The sequence below is a fragment of the Paramacrobiotus metropolitanus genome, unplaced genomic scaffold (assembly GCF_019649055.1).
Source record: "Paramacrobiotus metropolitanus isolate TYO unplaced genomic scaffold, Prichtersi_v1.0 Parri_scaffold0000011, whole genome shotgun sequence".
Classification (NCBI taxonomy): domain Eukaryota; kingdom Metazoa; phylum Tardigrada; class Eutardigrada; order Parachela; family Macrobiotidae; genus Paramacrobiotus; species Paramacrobiotus metropolitanus.
Window position 1 is genome coordinate 196776 of NW_026570231.1, and position 22233 is coordinate 219008.

Below are 22233 nucleotides of genomic sequence, written 5' to 3' on the forward strand. Positions count from 1 at the left end.
AAAGCTGAACAGCGGTAACAATTATTTTTAGTTAAATAAAATTTTTGTGGTTGGGAACGGCAGAGTACAGATTTGCTTTTGGTTTCTCAGCCATGGACCCTAGAAAAATATAACTCGCCTCGTGGTCAGCTAGAGTAAACAAAAACTTGTACATGTATACAAGATTACAAGTAGTAAGGACTTCGCAAATTTGAGTTATAGTACCGGTACTATGATGCCTCTTTATGTGTCATAATTTTACCGCTCACGCGGCTCGAGAATCCTTAGTAGACAAATTCCAGAATACTTATTGTTAGTTAGATCAACAACCGCTTTGCTATAAAAACGTTTTGATACTTAATATGTTAATGTGATATATTGGCATGGCAAAGTTTAAAATCGATACAGTTGTACCGCTCGTGAATGTGATTTAATTGATTTATAATTTACAATCATTAGCTTATCAGTCAATCCGACGAAATCGTTATCACTTTTAAGCTGCACTGATTCCAGTTATAACATATTTAATTACGAACCACGATCAAACATTATGAAGTGATTGCGATTAGACTGTTGGGTATGCCGGTTAGCCAAGAAAAGCTGTGTATCCGTTTTATCGTGGAGCCAAATGGAAAAGTTTGAAATGACGGTATACAATGCAGAGTAAGTGTTTACACGCAGCTGTTGATATATTTTTTTGCGAAAACGTGCTCTGCTACATGTACATTTTGTTTGCGCTGCGTTAACAATCCTGTTATTTCACCATGAATGTGGAGCGTGCGGAAGAATGTAAATGTTTTTTAAGGAAACGTCCCTCTATTGCGTACGAATATGCGGAGAAAACTTGGAGAAGTCGGCTAGCCGATAAACTGCGCATAAACAATCCATTGTTGCGGGGATCCGTAGCAGAATTCTTTTCCACTTTTATATTGATGGTGAGCGATTCCGCTGTTATGCTTTATTGAATACCGTACGCGCAATTACATTCTGCAGCGATTTCTTGTGCTATTGTTTTTGGAACTTCTTAAAAAAATTAACAATTTTACCACTTCATCCACGAAATAATGACTTAGGTTTCGTCCACCTACATTAGCCCAGAAATTGTCCAGCTATATAACATGGAGCTCTAGAGTAGTAAATCTGATTTGCAGATTTTTGTTCAAGGCACAGTAGCCTCGCAAATATTCTCCGGCCAGCAACGCGATGTTTTGCTTATATCCATCGGTCAAGGAATGTCCGTAGCATTAGCGGTGTTTGTTTCCGGTGGTGTTTCCGGCGCTATGCTGAACCCCGCGGTCAACTTTGCTTTTCTTGTGGTTGGCAAAGTAACATGGCCGGTGGCCATTTTTTACTCCATTGCCGAATATATGGGAGCATTTGTCGCATCGATGGTCATATATGCCGTCAATGTCGGTAAGAGTACTTGGACCCTTTTATTGTTATACCATGCAACCGGCTACGGGCATACGCAGATAGTCCAAAATAATTGCTTAGCACAATATTTAATGCCGTCCTTTTACTTGCATACGTGCGACCTTTCGTTTTTGCATGAATCGTGTTCGGATGACATGTTACCATATTTCAGAGAATTTCGACAAATACGACGGGGGTTTACGTTACACATACGGTCCAAACGCAACAGCAGGCGTTTTCTCAACTTTCCCCGGTGAGCAGCGTTCAGTCGGGGGAGCATTTTTTCACGAAGCGTTCTGCACTGTTACGCTCCTCGTTGGCGTCTTGGCTATTGTGGACGAGCGCAACTGGAAGCCGGAAAAGGGACTTATCCCTTTTGCCATTGGAGGGCTGATATGCTTAATAAACTTGGCATTCTCATACGGTGAAGGAATGGCTATGAATCCAGCTCGCGATTTAGCACCTCGGCTATTCACATTGGTCACACACGGAACTGAACCATTCAGGTGCGAACTAAAGTAAAAGTATCAGATGAAATGTTTACGAAAAACGCGATACGACTAGACTAGTCGGACTAGTCCTTATTTACTAACAATATTAATTCCCATACCTGGATTTACTTAATTTACCATGTTTGACGTATGCTGCCCAATCGCTATATCGGCTTAATAACACTGCGTGGCACGTGCGGCACCAAACTTTTTTGTTAACCGTAACTCTCTCTTAGTACGCGAAGATAAATATTGTCACAGCAAATCAGTGACAAATTGTGACCTTTTAGTTTCTGGGAATACAACTACTTTTGGATCCCCGTTGTTGGGTCACATCTTGGAGCCGTTGTAGGTGCCCTGCTGTACGTCATATTCATCGAAATCCATCATCCGCCACAAGAATACGTAAAAAAGTAATTCATCAAGGAACCACAAAGGGCACAAACTACAAAACCTGCATTCTGTCTTCTCAGTTTGTGCTTGTATTGTACTGTTTCATATCGAGTATTGCTATTACCAAAAATACTGATTCTCGCACATGTTTGCTTAGTTTTTGCCATTAAAAGCTTATACTATGTATTACTTTCTTCGTTCACTATGACCGCGGCGTCATCAGTGGATTGTCGGCAAAAGGCGGAATACAATACGAGATAAATAACAACACAGCATAAATCAAATCAGTATCTTGACAGATTTATCATTTTCGATAATTCTTGTCCGTAGATCCCGTGTCCTACACAGAGAAACTGAATGCAAACAAGAATTTTCCATTCTTACAAAAATGGTTGACAAGCGATAGAAGTGAGAAGAAATCACCATTACTGATATCACATTACGGAACTTTCTTTTGCAACAGCGCTACGTAAAGGGCAGCCACAACGACAGCTTTGAATAAGCACTAGCTATGAGCATATTCGAAGGAGCAAACTGGACCCGGACAACTGGTTCTTTCTGCTTGTGTTGCAGTATTCCCACTGAACGTCCTGTTCTCAGGCTCCAAATATGAATTTTTCCGTCACTCGATCCTATTATAACGTATTTGCTGTCCGGCGTGAAAGATGCTTCCAAATTTAAGCCGCGATTTGTATGACCCTTAACAAGTAAAAACCAAATAATGCGAAGCAAACACTAGCGTTACGTATCTGCGCATTTAATTACCGATAAGTAAGCAAAACGCTAGTAACGCTACTAACGCTACGCTAGCATGACACGTTGACAACGTTTATTTGAAAACCATTAAATAATATTCATATTTCTACATACGAGCATCAATCTGCAAAACATACAAAAATTACGATATTGGTAATGCACAAGGAAGCGATGAGTAATTAAGAAGGAAATGGCTACTGCCACCCCTCTACATCCCCTTTTGACTGTCACTCCCTTTTCATCCCCTTCGGCTATTGTCGCTCGATTTTTAAAAATTGAGGCCAACACCCCTTTTGGCTACTGCGATGGGATCGAAATTTTGTTTCCGCGCGTGCAGAAAGAGAAAGATTGTCCCAGTTGCAGTCCTCTCAAAAGGGTCGCAAAAGCACTGGAAACAAAATAATTAAAAAAACATCCTAAAGATGTTAAATTTAATACTAAAAAACGAGGTCCAATGTAAGCTCTGCCTGGCATCTTTCGGCTTTTTCTCCCGATGGTGGCCGTCTAGCCGGAACCGAATGGAAAAAGAGCCGCTGATGGCACAATTAAGAGCAAGGTGGTGGCAACAGCCAAAAGGTGGTGTGGAAGGGAATGACGATAGTCAAAGGGGGTGTGCGTTTTAATTTTACAAAAGCGAGTGGCAACAGCCGAAGAGAGACGACAGTCAAAAGGAGTTGTAGGGGGTGACAACAGTCACACCCAATTAAGAATCGAATATACAACTACACTTTTCGAATCCCAGTCTTTATCAATACTGAGGTGATGACAGATGGGTACTACAGAGGGTCTGACCGTCTACTGCCAGCACTACGCAATAAATACCTTGAGAATAAGCAGACAAACTCCCGTGAACGAATCCATAACGTACACATTGAGACCGTTTGTGCAAATTAACATGTAGCGTCCGTTGGGACTGATCTTCATTATGCTCCAATCACAGTCTCTGTCCTCCGGGTATCGGAATATATTGAAAGGTCCCTGTAAACACATATTCAACACCAGCATTTTCCAGCGAAAGCCGCTAATTACTTACTTCGTGATAGTTGCGCATATCGTACAGCATCACACGCTGCTCATGCTCCACAGAGGCTCCGGCAGCAAAGACCAGACCTTCTGGATCAAATGCTACAATGGGAGAAGCACTGAGATTCTGCAATACACCGGCGCAGCCCACACGGTGATCCCAGATCCGAATGGTGCGATCCATGCTGGATGATATAAATTTGTCATCGACAGGCGACAATGCCAACTGAACAACCCTATTTAAGAAAAAATTTGGCTACCACCGTCGACCAAAAACAACAACAAGAATTTAGCTTCCAAAATATTAAATTTCGTCTGCACGAGCACACTGACGCAAAGCTGCAGACATTAATCAAATATACGACTATTTAGTAGCGGTGTCTTCTGGGTAATAATTGTGCAATCAGCGCAATTCGGTAACTCCAGCTTATGGAGACAATTAATTTCATAGATTACATAAATTTATCGAGACTAGGATTACAGTTTTACTTGTATGAAAAACTTGCGGTTCTTTGTTGACTGCATTTGCTAAAGCAGCAAAATCCTCATCATAAATTCCGGGCAATACTATAACTTACTTGTTTGTGTGCCCTGTAAACGCTGTAATATATTTATTTTCTGGCAAGTTCAGGTAACGAATACTGTCTGCAGAATAAAAGAGGTTGGTCATTTAAAAATGGCTCAAAACAAAGCGCCCATGATCCATCACAAACATTAAAATCTGTTATTGTACGGCATGGCAACAATAATCGCTACTTACGGTCCACTTTGGTGCAGGAATGCAGCGCGGCCGACGGAGAATGGGAATACATAATGTTATCCGCCCCATACTTTTTACTGTTAATTATCCTTTGAACACTATAATAGCAAACCACTCGAGTAATGAAATCAGCAATACATCTACTCGCTATCACGAATACTCGCAAAAACAAGACAATCGTCAGTCACAAAAATCACAGCTACTCACCTTCCTTTCCCGCAGTCGTACTGCACAATAACATCATCATCAGCGGATGTAAGAAGATGCTCTCCCGAAGGGGAGAAATCCAAATGGTTAACCGGGCGGGAATTTTCGGAAAATGTGCGTGACACACGAAAGGTTCGGAGGGTCGGTTCGTCGATAGCATATTCTTTAGCTGCATCTGGCGGGGGTGCAGTACTGGGTACCGTCGGCGCTAACGGCGCAGATTGTGCAGTTGGGGGATATCCGCTCGAAGACGCATTAGCTGGAAACGGAGGGCGAGGATTATAGTAAGGAGTTCCCGAGGAAGATGCTCCGGGATACTGAGGTGTCGAGGGGAAGGGAGCTCGCCAGGACATATTGGCGTGAAACACGAAAAGTTAAATCGTAGTGTCCGAAAATGCAGTACCAGCTGTCACATCCCAACCGAAGCATACATTTCAACTAACAGTACACTGTCAGCGACAAATTTCACCAATTTTTGGACAAGAATGAAAAGACAGACACTACAAAGTAACAAAGTTCAACAAAAATAAATGAATGCAAAGTTACCATGTAAATTTTTGAAAACACTTCATAACATGATAACAGTAAGCCCAGAGTCATCTTCAAATCTGCTGAGATAGCTGCCGTTTGGTAGCGGGTGTGATTGCTACCAGCCTACACTGGTAACAAGCTGACTTTAGAAATCGTATGTACGACAGTCAGTTTTCTTTCTTAAAAGTTAAGGTGTCCTCTTTTTGATGTCATCCTTTTTATTTTTTCGGTGGTGAACCGTAGTCGTTATTCACCACTCGTTATTATACATTTTAAATCAAATTCCAAAGGATTTTGTGTTTTGTTTCTGAAATCCGACGGGCTACCCTTTGCACTTCAGTCAGTTTAGTGTTGAACAGTTTTTGGTCAGCAACTTACAACTATAACAAGTGCTTCGTACGTAGTTCGTACACTTCGTTTTCTGTTGGCGTTTGGTTTGATTCCTTTCTCTGGTGCCATGGCTGGACGAATGGTGGATTCTACGCGAATTTCGGAAATGAATGTCGATATGCCACCCGCGTACTCGAGCAGCGTTGAGGGGGAGATGAATTTGGCTCCATCCACAGTGAAGTCACAGTGGGAAGACTTGAACACGTTGGATGAACCCATCCGAACCACTATAGTAATCCGAACCCTAGCGTATTTCTTTCCCTTGATTATTTGATGAATTCTCCTCTACATTTTCAGTTTCGCGATCTCAAAGCCATTGCCCAGAAATTTTTCCATGTATTGATTCCACGGAAGAGCAAAGCTTTGCTGCGAGATTGTAAGACACCTTATCTGTTTCACATGAAATTTTATTGTTGCATTTTTCTTGTATGGCCTTCGAATTCCTGATTCTAAACGCAGGCTCTCACGAGTCACGTAAAAAGCTGAATGACGACGCAATTTTTTTTGTAGGGGATTTATGGGGACCTTTGATGCTGACGACTTTCATTGCGATGTGAGTAGTAGAGGATGAAATTCTCCGACTGCACTGTGCATAGACTTACATATTATTCTTTTACATTTTTATGGTTGCCCATTTCAGCATTTTTAAAGTTGCTTATAACAGGCATATCATTATTCATTGTGTTGTTCACGAAAGTTCTGTTAATTCCAAATGTTTTTTTTACTTATTTGAATGACTTCAGTTCATCTTCAATCGTCTCTACGTCTGCGTATGCTTTAATAATCTAACTTTCGGCATATTTTGTCGTGAATTAACAAATACCTTGTTGTCCTGTAAAGTTTGTGCGTTGCTAGAAATGTACTACAAACCCTGAAATATTATTGTGTGATTTCAGAATGCTGCAAGGCAAAGAAGTGGACGATAAACACACTACTGGTCCCGAGTTCGCGCAAGTTTTCCTCATCGTAACATGTGGTGCGGTGATCGTGACATTAAACTCCAAATTGCTTGGTGGAAGCATGTAAGTTCTTTTATCGTTGGTGTCTCATCAATTTTACTGGCTTTTTTCTTTATCTGTAATTAGTGCTGGTGCTATCTGTTGTGAAGGATGACAGAATGAAGCTTGTGGTTTTTACTTTGCTTGCCGCGAATGCTTTTTTGGCACTTGCTTTGGCGGCGAATAATAACTACCTATTTGTCTTAAAAAGCATGATGTAGCTGTTTGTTCATTAACATATAGTATTTATCTGCACCGGCTACATCTTTATTTACGTTTCATTTCAGATCGTTTTTCCAAAGCGTCTGCATTCTGGGATATTGTTTACTGCCACCAGCTATGGCGCTGATTACTTGCAGGATATTAGCTGTATCTCTGCAGCATCACGATACGGTTTTGTTTTTGCTCAGAATCATTTTCACTACAGTGGGATTCCTGTGGGCTACTTTAGGTATGCAATAACTATTACGTAGCCAAAAAGTTTCAGTTAACTGGATAGATTGCAAGAGAACGGAAATTTGTTTGTTTAGTCAGATTGGTTAAATAAAACTGGTTACAGCATGTGTTAATTTTTTGCGTACTCGTTCGAATTTTCGGATACTGGAAATTTCATTGTAAATGATTTCGTAAAAAAGGCCAGTATTTGATCTGGTGTCAAGTAAAATGAGTGGTGTTCTATATTGCCGAGAGGCAGATTTCAAAAGTACCATTTTTGCAGCCTTTTAATTTTTTATCCTAAAGTAGAAATCAACACGAAATCCATTATGTCTTTCTGAAACCATACAATAATGGCCCACTATCAAGGTATTGAATTTCCAAAATGCTTTTCAATTGTATCAAGTGGCTATGCTTTTCTTGAGTATTTCCGTGGCAGTTGTATTGAAAAGTCAGTTTGATGAGGTAAATTTGTGTGACCTACTTTTTTCTAACGGGTACTGTTCCCTTTTCTCCCCAACAGCATCACTGGCCTTCTTGGGCGATACACAACTTCCCAACAGGAAAGCCTTAGCCGTGTATCCCATTTTCCTGTTTTACCTAGTTATCAGTTGGTTAATCGTCTCGCAGACCGGGTGAAGGATGCAGCAGTACATAACGCGCTACACGTGAGAAATTCCCCTTTGACCGACATATGGATGTTCATCGAATGCGGGAGGGACGTGTATGTCAAATTTTAATGTGTGATGATCAAAATGATGATCTGCCGAATGAGGCTGCGTAAGAACTACTTGATGGCATGCTTAAATTATTTGCTAACACTGACTGTACTTGTGTTGCGGAAGAGATTTTAGATGGATTGTGTCCATTTTGCGGTCAATAAATTCTTTATGCAGACGTAATTGCATTTTTATAATGGACAGCACTGAAGGGGCGTCTATCAACAAAAATACACAGACCCACACTGTAAGAAGTGTGCAGTGTCCTTTTATATGGCGGTTTTGTCCGCTTTTGATGCGGTTTTACACTTCGGTGACGCAAGTTCGCAAATGTAGAAAGCTGTAAAATTAAATTAGGGACCCACTGTTCGTTTGGGTTTAATTTTTCTGCTTACGTTATGGAAACCTACGGATGTAAGAGTGCTGCCCACTACCGAGATATGTCGTGCTGTGATGTTTCCGACATGAGAAACCGATGCCGACAACCGTGGCAATTTTTGTGGAATGATCGGCAAGCAGTACGAGTATGGTTCATACTCGTATGTATTTTCCTATCATCTAAGTTGTGTTTACTCTAACTTATTCTGGAGCAGTAATAATTTGGGAGTAATACTGTAAAGCGCCAGGACACCTATATTGTCAGATGGACCAATATCCATATATGAATATAGATATGTAATATGAAATGCGAATTTGTTGTTGTTGTCACATTAGACTGCGGCATACAAGGTACTGTCGGTACGCCATCCGAATAATAATAAATTTTCAGCTCTCTCTACAGTATTAAATGTTTCTCTACAGCATTGCCATCATTCCAAGAATAAAAAATAAGTGGTTATATTTGTATTTGTACATGCTGTGCATAAATTGGTATGAGTACGTGTCGCAAATTATTAATAATACTTTAAAATTCGGCATAAGTACTCTGTAATTCCATACATCTGGTATATGTAGTCCGTCAAATAACTGATTATTTTCGAAGCTGAAAAAAATGCGTTTTGTGCTGGCCAGACGATCGCAGACCTCCATAGTTGAAAATTAAAAGTGCGCTTGTAAACTTCCCGTTACTGTCAATCAGCCGCACTTTGGAACAGCGTGACAGTTCGTATTTGCATCAGCTGGCGGAAAAGGGTCCATGTTTTGGAGCACGGAAATTTAATGGTTAGTACATAATCACAACTTGCTTAATCGTGTAATTACAGTTCCCGCTTGCAGCCATCCATTAAGCGGTCCATTCACAAAATGCCTGATCCACATAGGCACATACTCACGTTTGTCCATTAACCGGCTCATTCTGACAAAAAGTCATGATGAATCGCCCAACAATTCGTCAAAAACTACAGACCATGCTCTCTATCAGCGCCAAAATATGGAGCAGCTCCGCAGCATCAATTTTACCCAGTCGAGTCCTCTCGGTAAAATCTGTATATTTAATGGCACACAGCCGCCCATCATTCCTCAAAAACTTTAATCTCTAACGGACCAACCCCGAAAACACCCAACTAAATTTAGCACAAAATTAACAGCCGGGAAGTGCGATAACATAAACATTTTCAATAAAAACATTTTTTCGTAAATTAGAAAACGGTGAGCAATGAGAACACTCCATATAATAAAGCACATGGGTAGGCCACTAGTGGCTGCTGGTGATCCATGGACAGGGCGGTGACAAAAAGTTTGGAGGCACTCCAGCTGCACCATACGATGGTCAAGACGACGGCCACTGTTCCCACGATGCCCCTACACAATATCGTTTATTAAATGGAATATGAATAGATCGCCGGACAAATTATATTACAGTTTAACCTCATAGTTATTGAGCTTACTGGAGCGTACTGATGATGGAAACGCCCGAGAGCAGGACCATGGGCAACAAGCAATAGCCCAACACACTAACAACGCAACCCATCGAGACGCCCTGCGCGCTCATTAGTGACAACAGCGAATACATCCCTAAACAGCCCAACACACCGATCCCGTAAATGTACCCGAAATGGATTTTCCCATGCTAAAACAAAGCAAACAAACCAACATTTTAATGAACAATAATTCAAAATACGAGCTGTTTTCCAAACTTAGCTACCTAATAAAACGTACTCCGAAGAATGTACTTGCTATATTTTGCTAACAAGTAAGTAACACAATGCATTCTTTACGCTTTATTTTACAGGCTTTTTCCGATTTTAAACGCTCAAACATATGAATGTATGATATAAACTCATGGTATACTTGGTACAGATAGTCCGTATGTCTGACGAAAAAACAAATTAAATTTTCGTGGCAAATAAATTCGGAATAAGATTTAACCCTAATTTTCCCATAAGCAAGGAGCAATTGCAACATAATTTTTGGCCAATGAATTCTCGTAACTAGAAGATTGAATTTCAACAGCTACAATTTAAAGAGGACAGATTTCAAATCAAACAATCAAACAGTCCTTCTGTAAACAACTTAGCACTATCTATATTTTGTTCTGGTAATTATACACGCAATATATAAATGGCATAGGGCCTGCCCCAGTGTCTTGTGCGATATAATCACAACAAACTTCTCAGCCGGAGGCGACATTAACGAGCTGTTATCGGTCAGCAGGCGAGAGAGCAGCCGCATCATCTTCAGATACTGACCAGCAATAAAAGTCCACCGAAGAGTAAACAGAAGACGAATGGTCCAGCCAGATCCGAATCGGTCATGATGCTGGCATCCGGCTTACGAAAAGGATTCAGCACAGCCAGCGTCTGCAAATGGACTGTAAGTTACTCATCTTATCTACCATCACAATTTTCGTAATTTCTCACGGCACATTAAGTTACACGTAATAACCACAGATTTATACGGCTGCAGTTGTAAAACAGAGTATTAACCGCCGGCATATGGTGATTTTATTTCGTAGAGTCATACCAAGTGATGTTCAAAAATTCAGATGTGCTCTGTACTTGAAGCATATCATATATGTTATGCTTCAAGTATCGAGAATTTCAAGTTTTGCATTTCTTCTTATCATTTATTTCAGCAGCAGTTCGCAATTTCGTAGCAAAATACGTCTGTTCTGGTGCACGGCTTATTAACGTTATTGTTTTGCTCTCGTCTGAAACACACCCTTTGACAGATCTAGAAAAAATACGACTTCGAAGGCGATAATGCCTCAGTTTCTGCACCCACACGACAATTATGTTGTGAAATTTTATTTAATTCGCAGCTATGCAACTCGGTGCTACTAAGCAGCGGCCATAAAGCCAAAAAAGTATAAGTTATTGTTTCATCGGCAGATGCACACCAGCCTTTTTGGCCGTCCCAAAATATTGGCTAAAGCTGCGTGAAATTATTCTTGGATTAAATGGTCACCAAGATGTCAGATCCATTTAAATCATAATCTTCGAAAATCCTTCAAAAATTATGGAGGCCATCAATTTCTTGGCAATCCTTCATTTCGCGAGATGCAAGCGCTGAGTGTTACCGAAAAAGCAAATTTACGCAGCTCTTTTCAAATACAAGTAATCTGGATTAATTAGCATTTTTTTAACTCTGATAAACTGCTAAGGCATGTATAAGCCATCCGAATTTGATACAAAGACGGTGCCAGATTATAATCCAACAGCTGACGGACCTTCTAGAGCGGAACGGCGCGCCATTAAAATCATTTGCAGTTGCAGTGTCCAGCAGTTTCCCGGAATGCCGGTTAAACTATACGAGTATTACTATAGCTAAAGAATTCTTGCGAATTTACAATACAGTACACGGTAACAGAATCCTTAAAAAACGAAAAATACGAAAAATACTCAAACGAAAAATACTCAAAATCTATCTGCAAAATCAAATGAAGAAAACATGATAACACCATATTATTCAATCACAGTAAAGGCTGTCAGGCCTACTTGGCCAGCTCATTACTTTTAATACATACTCACTCATTGTTTCAGCGCCCTGATTTGAACTTTTTTCATACTGTTGTGTCCCAAAATGACCCTGAATACTTCATTCATCAGCCAGTCTTCCAGTTCACTGCAATATAGAGTACATACACCCAAACCCAATATCCCAAAATATGGGACGAGTTAATTATGGAAGTTACTGCTTACAGTTATACGCTTTGGTTTATTGAACTTTATTCCATGCGCGTTTGGTTTATTTTATTCCATGTGCAGAACCTTTCAAAACGTTTCAGCACTAACTTCTGCCGGCGCTTACAAGGCAGAGATGTCAAAGAAAGCACACAGAAACTGTGGGCAAATTTTACAATACTGGAAGCGCTGTCTATTTTGTCATGAAACCACCTTTAAGGCTTTCTTTACTTTTACTGTTTAATCCCATATTATATCAACCAACTGTTCCAAACCTGATCTTTGAGCCACAAGCCAGATTCTTTGTTCCGAGAAATTCCCAACCTATAGTGCACAGTGCACACTGTACAGCAAAGGCTTACTATTTACAAAGTTAAATGCTGCATGTCGTGGTCGACGAATGTCTAATCAGAATTATGGTATTTCCTGACCAGCCCTCCGCATGCTTGTAATGCGACCGGCCCCAGTGTCCATATGCCTGAACACCTTAATCACAAGATTCAACACCGATATAATAAAATGTTTCTGAACCCATCCCAGCATAAATAATTAGTAGACTGTGCCTTGGCAGTTCATGAAACCAAAGAAAATCTGCCGTATGCACGAGTGGTTCCGTTCATACGCTCTGGAACCGAATACAACTTTGTGGTGTTACTACGTAGAAAGACCGTGTAGCATTCGACCAGTGGTCACTTCTCATTAAGGATTGTTGAAAAGCATTTACGGCACAATTAGCAGGGTCTAATCGCTGTCGGCTATTGACTGACTGAGCAGAGAAAGCCGTTTCTCAAGTGGGCAACGCACACTTGCTATTTCAACTGCGCTTGAAAGATGGGACCCATTGCAGTGTACATGATACGCTGTTCACAATCATTTTGCCCCTCTTTCACTCGAAATGCACACCATATCAAGCACAGGTACACATAGATATTCCCACCTACGTACTATAGAATTCTATATTAATTAATAAAAAGTAGTAGTACAAAGTCCAAAACTTAGCCGCACAGAATTTCTAGCGTCAGCTAATTTTTGCCATTCACTCGCAACCAAAAAACAAAAATTACAAAGACAAAACCACAAGAAAAAGTACGTCATGATAACTGATTATACCAGAATTGTTATAACTTTACGTTATTGAATAACAATATACAACTAGTTTATTTATTTTAGGATGTCTCGTGTCACGCAAGCAATCGTACGCTCAAAGGAAGGTTACCGTACAGTATTATTCTATTATAAAATTTTTTTCGTGTGCAATTGTTATTCTGGTTTCAGGCAGGGCGCCCAAAGAGTAAAGATGGAGGTGTGTATATTACGTTTCGGACAAGACAGATTTATAGCTTGCCACGTAGACTTCAATTTACGCAGACTCCCCGCTGTTTTCAATCAACCTAACTTTCACTTGCCGATACATACAACGATACTTGACGTGCCGTGCTCCGTCGGGGATGCCACTCAAACGGCTGACGATAAATAAGCAACCCACAAATGAACAGCTCATCCCAAGAATCATAACAAAAATTCTCAAATATTTAAGACACCAGCGCATACAACAATATAGCGGTTTTAAGCAATCTGAACCCAAACCAAATTACAATGCTCTCTCGGGACGAGCGCTTTTCAACAACAACTGTTAAGATGATTGAGTTACTCCCAGCTGACCACAAAGAATTTTTTGCTACATGCTGGGAGATTAGAGATTTTATGGATTGTTTCATCAGATATGCGAACGCCGGAAACTGCTGTACCATACATAAGACTGAGATTACGTAAATTCAAGAAACCAATTTCCAGACCCGCATGAACATTGCATAGGGGGCAATTTCGAATCATACGAAGTATACCTAAACACCAATCCACATACCAGGGAACCCCCAGTTTTCACAAACCATTTAAAAAGTTATTCATGTTTAAGCATTAAATCAATACAAAAATTAAACAAAAATCTCAAACAGTTTCAGATTTTTAAGAATTTCACGATATTATCATAGTTAAGAAATCATGAGGATGCTGATTATGCTCTTCTCGGATCTCAACAGCAGCCATGGCCACATCAAAGCACACAGAAGATGTAAACATGTTTGCCATGTAATGATCGCCCGAAATATTTAGCAGTTATAAAACTGCGGCTGTGCAAGGGTTATAAATGTACGATGGCGCTAATATTACTGGATTTCTCAGGGAGATGACAGTAATGACCGTCAATGCGCCTTCTCCCACCAGACTTTTTCCGATTACAAATGCAAGTGGACATTAAAGTTATATATGGCGCGAAATTGGTCAGACGTGCTCGTAGACTGGATCGGTGATGGTTTTATAATCCGAATTTCTCTGCTGACCAGCAAATGTAAGTAACTTTCCTGTTTCCGCTTATCTTTTAATGGACGGACATATCAGAGAAAATGTCTAGCGGCGGCGGTCAAGGTATAAATTATCACTAGATCCAGCCTACCCCAATCATATTGTACGGAGCAATATGCCGTGTTCAATTATGAAGTTAAAGCCTGTGTTATTAGTGATGCGGAGACAGCCCGGTAACCGCCCAGTACACTCTCCGATGAAAGCGATCAACTTTTATCCTTACTAGCCAGTGAGCCACTTTGGATACTACAGTATGTGAAGCCGTTTCTACTACCACGATTCATATCCCAAGCCAGTCGACCAGGAAGGTCTATTCCATCACACAGGATTTGAACTTTATCCTTTGAGCTAGCAGAAGTTGCTTTGAGACGATTAACCGGCGCTACCCATATGCCGGTATTTGCAGCATCTTTCTGTTTTTTATCAACCGCGGCAGAGCCAGATATTCCAATGTAAAAGCCCTGACTATTAAGCAAGTAAGTTCGCGTTAGTTACTAAAATAATTTAAACAGCATATACTACGGTAAATCACCAAATATAAAGAAATTCCTTTTCAACTAAACATACTGTATCTAGCAAGATATGCATCATACGCAAAAGAACAGCTCGCACTGTAGTAGCTGATACATTTCGATCATGGATCAGCACAAGTCTGCAAGTATTCTAAAGAGTTTCAATAACCTTTCATAGGTAAATCATAACTTAATTTTACTGCTAACTTAAAAACAAAAATTAAATTCGTATGCATTTAATTGTAAGTGCGATTCTAATCGATAACTGTTAACAGCCACCTGTGCGCCGTACGACTTAATACAGTGTTTTTCTATTTTTGTGCACATCAACCGGCAAGGGAACGATATAATAGTCTGGCCACCCTCGCGTACATATAGTCTGATATCCGAGAAACAACTTTTCGTATTAAATTATTGTCACTACTCACTTGCTAACCTTATAATTAGAACCAAAAACTGATTTGAAGTTCTAATTATTGTAACAGGAAGCGCAAGTCAACCTACACAAAATTCCAGAAAGTGAGTGTTCGGTTTAATAATTCTAACGTTACGACATTCTCTGTTACCGTTAAACAGGGCCCGAAAAATGCAAATATTTGCATTTTTGCCCGGCTTAACGTTTCCAGCCACTTTGCTATTCTCCTAAGTGCCACTTGGGTCCAATAACCTCTGTCCAAAATTCAAGCCATCTCCAGCATTGATAGATATCTAGTTCAATTCGTTACGCGCCGTGATCCTCTGTTGTTAATTGACCGTTTTTTATTGCCAGATTTTTCCTCACGCCTTTTAAAACGACCACCATGAAGCATCACTGGAAATATTCTGTTTTCTTTTTCTTCTATACCGCCATACTACGCCCTATTTCCTCCCAGCTATGTCCAGAAAAGTGCACGTGTCAATGGATAAACGGCTATTACACAGCCGACTGTAGCCAGCGCAACCTCACCAGCATTCCGGCGGACATCCCGTCCAACGTGATCGTTCTTAATTTAAGCGGTAACCAGCTTCGGCACATTGAAAACGCCACATTTACCCGCAACAATCTCGCTCATTTGCTCAAGCTAGACTTATCCTACTGTCACACAGCAACAATCGATTCATTAGCCTTCATCGGTATGAGCAATTTGCGTGAACTGAATCTGGCCGGCAATCAGCTACAGCAACTGCCCAGCGCCATCTTCACCGACATACGCAATCTCCGTGTCTTATCCCTGCGTCACAATCACCTCCAAACAATCCCCAATTTGGCTTTTAACCAGCTCAACCAGCTGGAGACACTGGACATGCAGTATAGTCAAATTCATCATGTTGATCAAGAGGGATTGCGCGGATTAGACCAACTGAGATCACTACAGCTTAATGGTAACCAACTGCGCCGATTAACACTGGCCACACTCGCACCGCTCAAATCACTGCAACAACTCGATCTGCATAATAATCCCTGGGACTGTAATTGTCATGTCCGTGATGTCAATGCATGGATGCGGCAGCGCCGTGTTGGCAGTGGATTCCTTCCGATGTGCCACGAACCGGTAGAATTTCGTGGCCGAAATTGGGATCAAATTTCAATAGAAAAGTTCGCCTGCACCCCTGAAATTCTCTCCTTAGAAGCTTTCAATATCCTTCCCGGTCAGAATATTTCCGTTGAGTGTTCGGTTTTTGGTGACCCCATTCCGGAAATCTTCTGGTATTTCAACGACAATCCTGTCAATTTCAGTAATACCAAATACGAAAGCTACTCCCAGAACATTACCACGCATTTCATCCATATGCTAATTATCCGCAATGCTAGCGAAGAGGAGGACGGGGGAAATTATCGATGTTTCGCTACCAACTGGGCGGGCAACACGACCGGTATAATGCCGCTCTTTCAATCAAGTGGAATCTTAAGTGCCACTGAAGCAACCATTCTCCTAATTGTTTTGCTGCTCATAATTTTCCCGATTATGATTCTAGCAATATACTACTGCAAATACAAACAGCATCCGCCCAAACTGTGTTCAACGCTGTGGAAACACACACCTGGTATTCCAGATAAATTTCGCTGTGTGACCTATTACAAAACTTCCGATGCCATGCTGACACCGCCGTCAAAACCGGAAGAATCGCTCCTCTTACTCACTCGCACCGAGCCCAACAAAGAAACAACAATCAACGTAATTGAGTGTCAAAACCCGCCGAGTGACGCTGTTGTTCCGCCGCCATATGGAGGCAGTAATGCGTATCAAATTTCCGATACCAGTGAGGAGGATAAGGATTCTGGTATACAGCACGAGGAAGAGAACAGCAGTGTGAGAAATGATAGCAGCAACGGCACGCCGCAAGATTTATTCACAGATTCGGATCATGAATCTGTGAGCAAAAGCCGAACTGTCACATTTTCGCCTAATACCAGCGTCTACACCAATTCTATGCGAAGATCGCCAGGCCCGGCAAAAATCGCAGTTAATTGTTTACCGGGTTATGACCCGTATTTAGGCACCGAAGTGTAAAATTTATTAATAAATACTTTATTACAGCATTATTACTCTCGACTTTAGGTCGCTATGTGCTCGATAACTTCGGAAAATGATGCATTTACGTACACTTGTGTTACTGATATGTGAGATCCGAATTCACTACAAATGGACCAAATGTTTTAGAAATAAACTCATCGCATACAGATACTACTTAGTTAGCCTTACCTTCTGTACGATATGGTCGAAATTTATACCAAGTTCTGTAACGGAAGGAAGATACAACTTTTAGGCTGGTCAGCTGGCTCCATGCACACAAGAGGAAGAAAAAAGACAAATCATTTACCCTCTAATAAAGGTGGCTCATTTTCGACATCCTCCACGACAGCACCAGTTTGACCAAACTGTTGTGATGCTACATTATTTTGTTGCATGTACATGTACGAGTTGTCTGCTGGTGTTCCGAAAGACGTCCTAAAAAACAAATATATTATAACCGTCACATCCAGTTTCTCGAAATTCTATACGAAAATATGCGTACGCTATAAAAAGCGTGCTGTAAGACGAGTGTACGTATTTGAATTAATATCATATAGTTTAATGGGCAGTAGCCGCCAAAGCCATTAATATCATTGTCGGAATGAAACTTTCGTCAAGTGCATTGTAGTCTTACGGATGCCATGACATCAAAACTTCACATGTTAACAATCTGGGAACACTTTCAAAGTTTTGGAAAAAAAATTAGTTTTTGTTCCTCCAGGAAGATTTAAAGTAAATCAACGAAATGGCTATGCGCGGGAGATACTCGCGCAAACCATATGACTACGAAGCCCACGAAAACAAAAAAATATCGTTTCAGACACCAGCACTTCACAGATATTTGAACCGAACTATCTCATCTTAACTACTGCGGTTTTACTCCCCCCAGTAAAAACGTCGAAAAGATTCCATTCCCCTTCTAACATTACCGGTACTACAAGTCGGCATAACCACGCAAAATTAGGATTTACAAGCCGGCATAATGGAACCATCGGTGCTGTTAATCGTGATATTGGTGGAATGGTGGTTAATTCTGTACTAATTGCTCTCATACAATGGACTCTACTCAACTGAAAACTGGGATCGCTTTGTATTCTATGAAGCAGTTTCAAAACTGCATCACAGAATACATGACCAGATCACCCACAAATTCATCATAACTGCACTAAAAATCGGCTGTAAAGCTTGCGTACGTAAAATCGAAACTTCTTAACGGTGGGATGGTGGTCATGCATCTAACTACTGTCGACGATCACAACCAGACGGTCCTTAAGGAGGGAGGGGTGGTCCCCAAGCGGAAAAAGATGTTAAAATTTCCAAAAAAATTAAAAAAATTCGGGACTAGCGCTACGGGAGAACAATACTGCGCACCCCCTTCCGAAACGCTGAGGACGGGCCTGATCACAACCACGAGCTCACAAGTACAGTCGAGTATCTTACGGAAAAGGACACTGTCGGCGACGGAAAAAGACACCGTCGAATAGCCGCTGACCAGTCGTGTACCGCTCCGAATCATCGCGAGCACGATCAAAGCGACTCACCAGTCAACGGGAGCGTTTGGACACTCATAACAGTCTCGGAATGCGTTACCTTAAGCAAAGACATTTCACACGAATTTAACTTTGATGCAGCAGAACTTCGGCAACATCTGGCCATGAGCGATACAACTTCATGCGAAGATTATTCGCACCGGAGCAGTTCCCGGTGCGTTCAATCACCCGGGTCAGAGCAAGTTGAAGCTGCAGGACCATCAACTGCTGCTGTTGAAGTGCAAGAAATTTTAGAAACCCTACGTACTGAGGGCAGCCAAACCGCTAATACCGGAAAACGTTTTTACAAGCACTGGTCCAAAGGTCCCGAATTTTCGACCAATTACTGGCAGACCAGCAGGGCATGTGCGACCATGTCGTCGACCTTTAGAGGGAATTTTCAATGCGGCAAAGGAAATTCTAACAACAACCGTAACTCTGATAAGGCAAACAACTCTACGCTTGCTGCTAGAACTCAGCATTTGGGTAAGATTTGCTGTTGCGGAAAAGCATCCAGACAGTCAATTATTGTCCTGACCGAGTTCGGGAATGATGTCGCGAACGGCGAAATTATTATCACGGGATACTGAAACAACCGCCAAGGGTTTCGGGATGAAAGGCCCCCGCAGCAGAACGGCAGCCACGAAACTATTCGCCCCTCCGCTAAACAAGCTGAAGCTTTAGAAAAACAATGAAAGCTAAACAGCTGCCAGGCTCACCGCCGGTGCCAGCTAAGCAAAGAAACCCTGCTCCTTGAACTTGAGTAGCAATTTTTGTTATGCTGCTGTCTCTTTGTTAGCTTCCGATTCATAATTGATTGTCCATCGGTGGTAATGCAACAAAAACTACCGCGTGCGGCCAATTTCATACAACGTTCACTATGGCTATGGACGAGAGTATTCCAGCAGCTCGTGTGCAAACTTGATCCTAAATCAAATCGAATACGGTACCCAGGATCTGCTGATATGGTCCGATAGAATGCTTCGTTTCTGATCTTTGCACGCCGACTTCGCATAAACTGACAATGTTCTAAATACTTTACAACAAATAAAATTAAAAATTAATATCAATAATATAGCATGTACGGAAGTGTTACAGGAATTTGCAATTCGGAACCTGAATTAAACTAATCCAAATAGTATAGGCTCGTGTAAACGTCAAAGCTGAAGGCCAGTGAACACAAACACATGTACAAAATGAAGGATTCAAGACTGTTGGTGTTGGCTGGATCCCCGTAGTACTACTCGAAGCCACGAAAGTTGTACGACAAATACCTTCATACCTGAATTCCTGTAAATTATTACGACAGCTTATAACAGACAGTACTTACGGATTATACATAGGAGCAGCGTTGTAACCAGCTGGGTTTGGCACGGAAGACGCTCCGGGACCAGCTGGTCCGTTCCCTGTCGTCGAGGAATCCGGCCATCCGTAGTTGGAGGGATAAAAACCGCTGTTATCATTATAGCCTGACATCCTGGGGAATCACAACCAGATCAGCAGATCCAAACAGAAATACGTAGAACCGAACACTCGACGGGATCAGCAGTCTCACGCACTGCTCGGGGAAACTTCTAGACGGGGTAAGACGCACAAAGGAACACCTGGGCTTCTGTAGAGTAGAAAAAAACCAAATGTTTTCAGCACTGAGGCAAGCGTATCGACATTACACGTGGACGTACCAAACGGCGATCAAAAGACCGTCTCGAAATAAATGGCGAAAAAGGCTGTGCTTGAGCTCCAAGTCCAGTCACACAATTCTCCGAATGCCTCGCAGCATATGCCAACTGAACTCGCTCACCAGTCTGACAGTCCTGCGATACTTCCAGACGCAAAGGATTCGTCGTGCTGTTTTCTTCCACCGCTGACTATGAAACCCTCAATTAGGACCGCCAATTCGCAAACGAAAACATCACAACTCGATTCACAGTTCAAATAAGCAAACCGCAGCAAACGACAATTTGCCAACTTCAGCACGTTGCCAACTAGTAATTCGCCGTTACTAGAAAACTAGAAAACGTTAACGCTTAACGTTTTCTAGTTCAGTGTTTCTCTAATTGTAACGCTGCATTACAAAAACAAACCACAAACCGACAAACGCAGCAATAACTGTAATTACGAGTATCATAAAAATTTGGAATTAATCAGTATCCTAAGATTCCTAACCAAACACTTTGGTACGGTTCTAGCACTGTTCTACGTCAATTCTGTCCTAGAACCGCCTACCAAGGGTGGTCCCGGATAAAGTACAGTGAAGTACAACACGCGTTCCTAACGCGAAAAGAGCTCCTCGTAGACCTAACGCTATAACGAACCCCACCCACAGCCAATGAGCAGGGCTTTACCCATCGAATCCTAATTGCGTATAAGACTTACACAATTTCGTCCGTTTCGATTGCAACCATATATTATATTATTGCTGCTATTAGCCACTGTAACTGTACATGCATGTGATATTGGATTTTTTGAATCAAAATGTCGTTTTTTCTTTCATGAAACAATTTTGATATGTTGTATTTGCTGATCACTTTTCCGCTGAATTTCACTCACTTATCACCTTTTCGATTTAGAAATTAAAGACACGTTGCCGAAAGTCATGTTGGCAGTTGGTACAGTCCACAGAACGTTTCTTACCGTGCGTTTTTTTAAGCGATATAAAAATCAGAGTTCATACAAGTCATACTGCATCGATTTTTAAAATTTATTATTGCTGTATAACAAAAAAATCTCCAGTGTAAAAATAAAATTGTTTCCAAAAAAGTGGCAAAATACCAAAACTTTTTAGCTCTTTTCTTACAACGGCGCCCCTTTTGTTGTGCGACCGGCTGCATTACGCGATGTACTGTAGGATATACATCAGGTAGTTGTGCTACAGGATGAACATTAGGTTGTACTACAGGCTGCACTTCAGATTGCGCTTCACGTTGTATTCAATATATTTTAAAGGCAATCAATATTATAAGCATTAAAGATTAATACAAAACATCTCTTGCGCTTAATTTACTTTTTAACGTGAACTGCACATTAAGCAGCTTCCGCTGAAAAATGTAATAAATTCTTTTTAAACTTTGATTTGGACAAATTTTTTACCATAATGAATTGGATACGTAGGATTATCATTTTGTTTTATCAAACTGTAGAGGAACCCTTTAAAAATTTACATCCTAAAAATAATGTTAA

General features: G+C 41.1%; 5 protein-coding genes across 6 annotated transcripts; 3 read left to right on the forward strand and 2 right to left on the reverse strand.

Moving 5' to 3' along the window:
* The first annotated feature begins 353 nt into the window (after nt 1-353).
* On the forward strand, nt 354-2462 carry LOC129583509 (aquaporin-8-like). 2 transcript variants are annotated; one of them, XM_055475313.1, is made up of 5 exons: nt 354-642; nt 785-914; nt 1131-1392; nt 1565-1898; nt 2174-2462. In XM_055475313.1, the coding sequence occupies exons 1-5, from the start codon at nt 608-610 to the stop codon at nt 2298-2300; spliced, it is 888 nt and encodes a 295-aa protein (XP_055331288.1). In that variant the 5' UTR covers nt 354-607; the 3' UTR covers nt 2301-2462. The 2 variants fall into 2 exon arrangements, with proteins under 2 accessions (XP_055331288.1, XP_055331287.1); XM_055475312.1 differs by lacking the exon at nt 354-642 and having other exon boundaries at nt 649-914.
* Nucleotides 2463-2526: 64 nt separating this feature from the next.
* On the reverse strand, nt 2527-5573 carry LOC129583508 (WD repeat-containing protein 82-like). Its single transcript, XM_055475309.1, has 6 exons — nt 5023-5573; nt 4816-4913; nt 4634-4700; nt 4066-4291; nt 3855-4010; nt 2527-2975 (listed from the first exon to the last, which is right to left on the reverse strand). Exons 1-6 carry the CDS (start codon nt 5373-5375, stop codon nt 2742-2744), a joined length of 1134 nt encoding a protein of 377 aa, XP_055331284.1. The 5' UTR covers nt 5376-5573; the 3' UTR covers nt 2527-2741.
* A 167-nt stretch (nt 5574-5740) lies between these two features.
* On the forward strand, nt 5741-8278 carry LOC129583631 (protein YIPF6-like). Its single transcript, XM_055475517.1, has 6 exons — nt 5741-6175; nt 6241-6319; nt 6454-6496; nt 6840-6965; nt 7229-7392; nt 7900-8278. The coding sequence occupies exons 1-6, from the start codon at nt 6011-6013 to the stop codon at nt 8013-8015; spliced, it is 693 nt and encodes a 230-aa protein (XP_055331492.1). The 5' UTR covers nt 5741-6010; the 3' UTR covers nt 8016-8278.
* Nucleotides 8279-9546: 1268 nt separating this feature from the next.
* Nucleotides 9547-21210, reverse strand: LOC129583520 (protein YIPF5-like). The gene is made up of 7 exons (XM_055475332.1): nt 20736-21210; nt 20384-20665; nt 17832-17959; nt 17714-17748; nt 10723-10833; nt 9922-10103; nt 9547-9835 (listed from the first exon to the last, which is right to left on the reverse strand). Exons 2-7 carry the CDS (start codon nt 20527-20529, stop codon nt 9673-9675), a joined length of 765 nt encoding a protein of 254 aa, XP_055331307.1. The 5' UTR covers nt 20530-20665; nt 20736-21210; the 3' UTR covers nt 9547-9672.
* On the forward strand, nt 14560-17680 carry LOC129583519 (amphoterin-induced protein 1-like). Its single transcript, XM_055475331.1, has 2 exons — nt 14560-14993; nt 15799-17680. Exon 2 carries the CDS (start codon nt 15830-15832, stop codon nt 17519-17521), a length of 1692 nt encoding a protein of 563 aa, XP_055331306.1. The 5' UTR covers nt 14560-14993; nt 15799-15829; the 3' UTR covers nt 17522-17680.
* Nucleotides 21211-22233: the final 1023 nt, after the last annotated feature.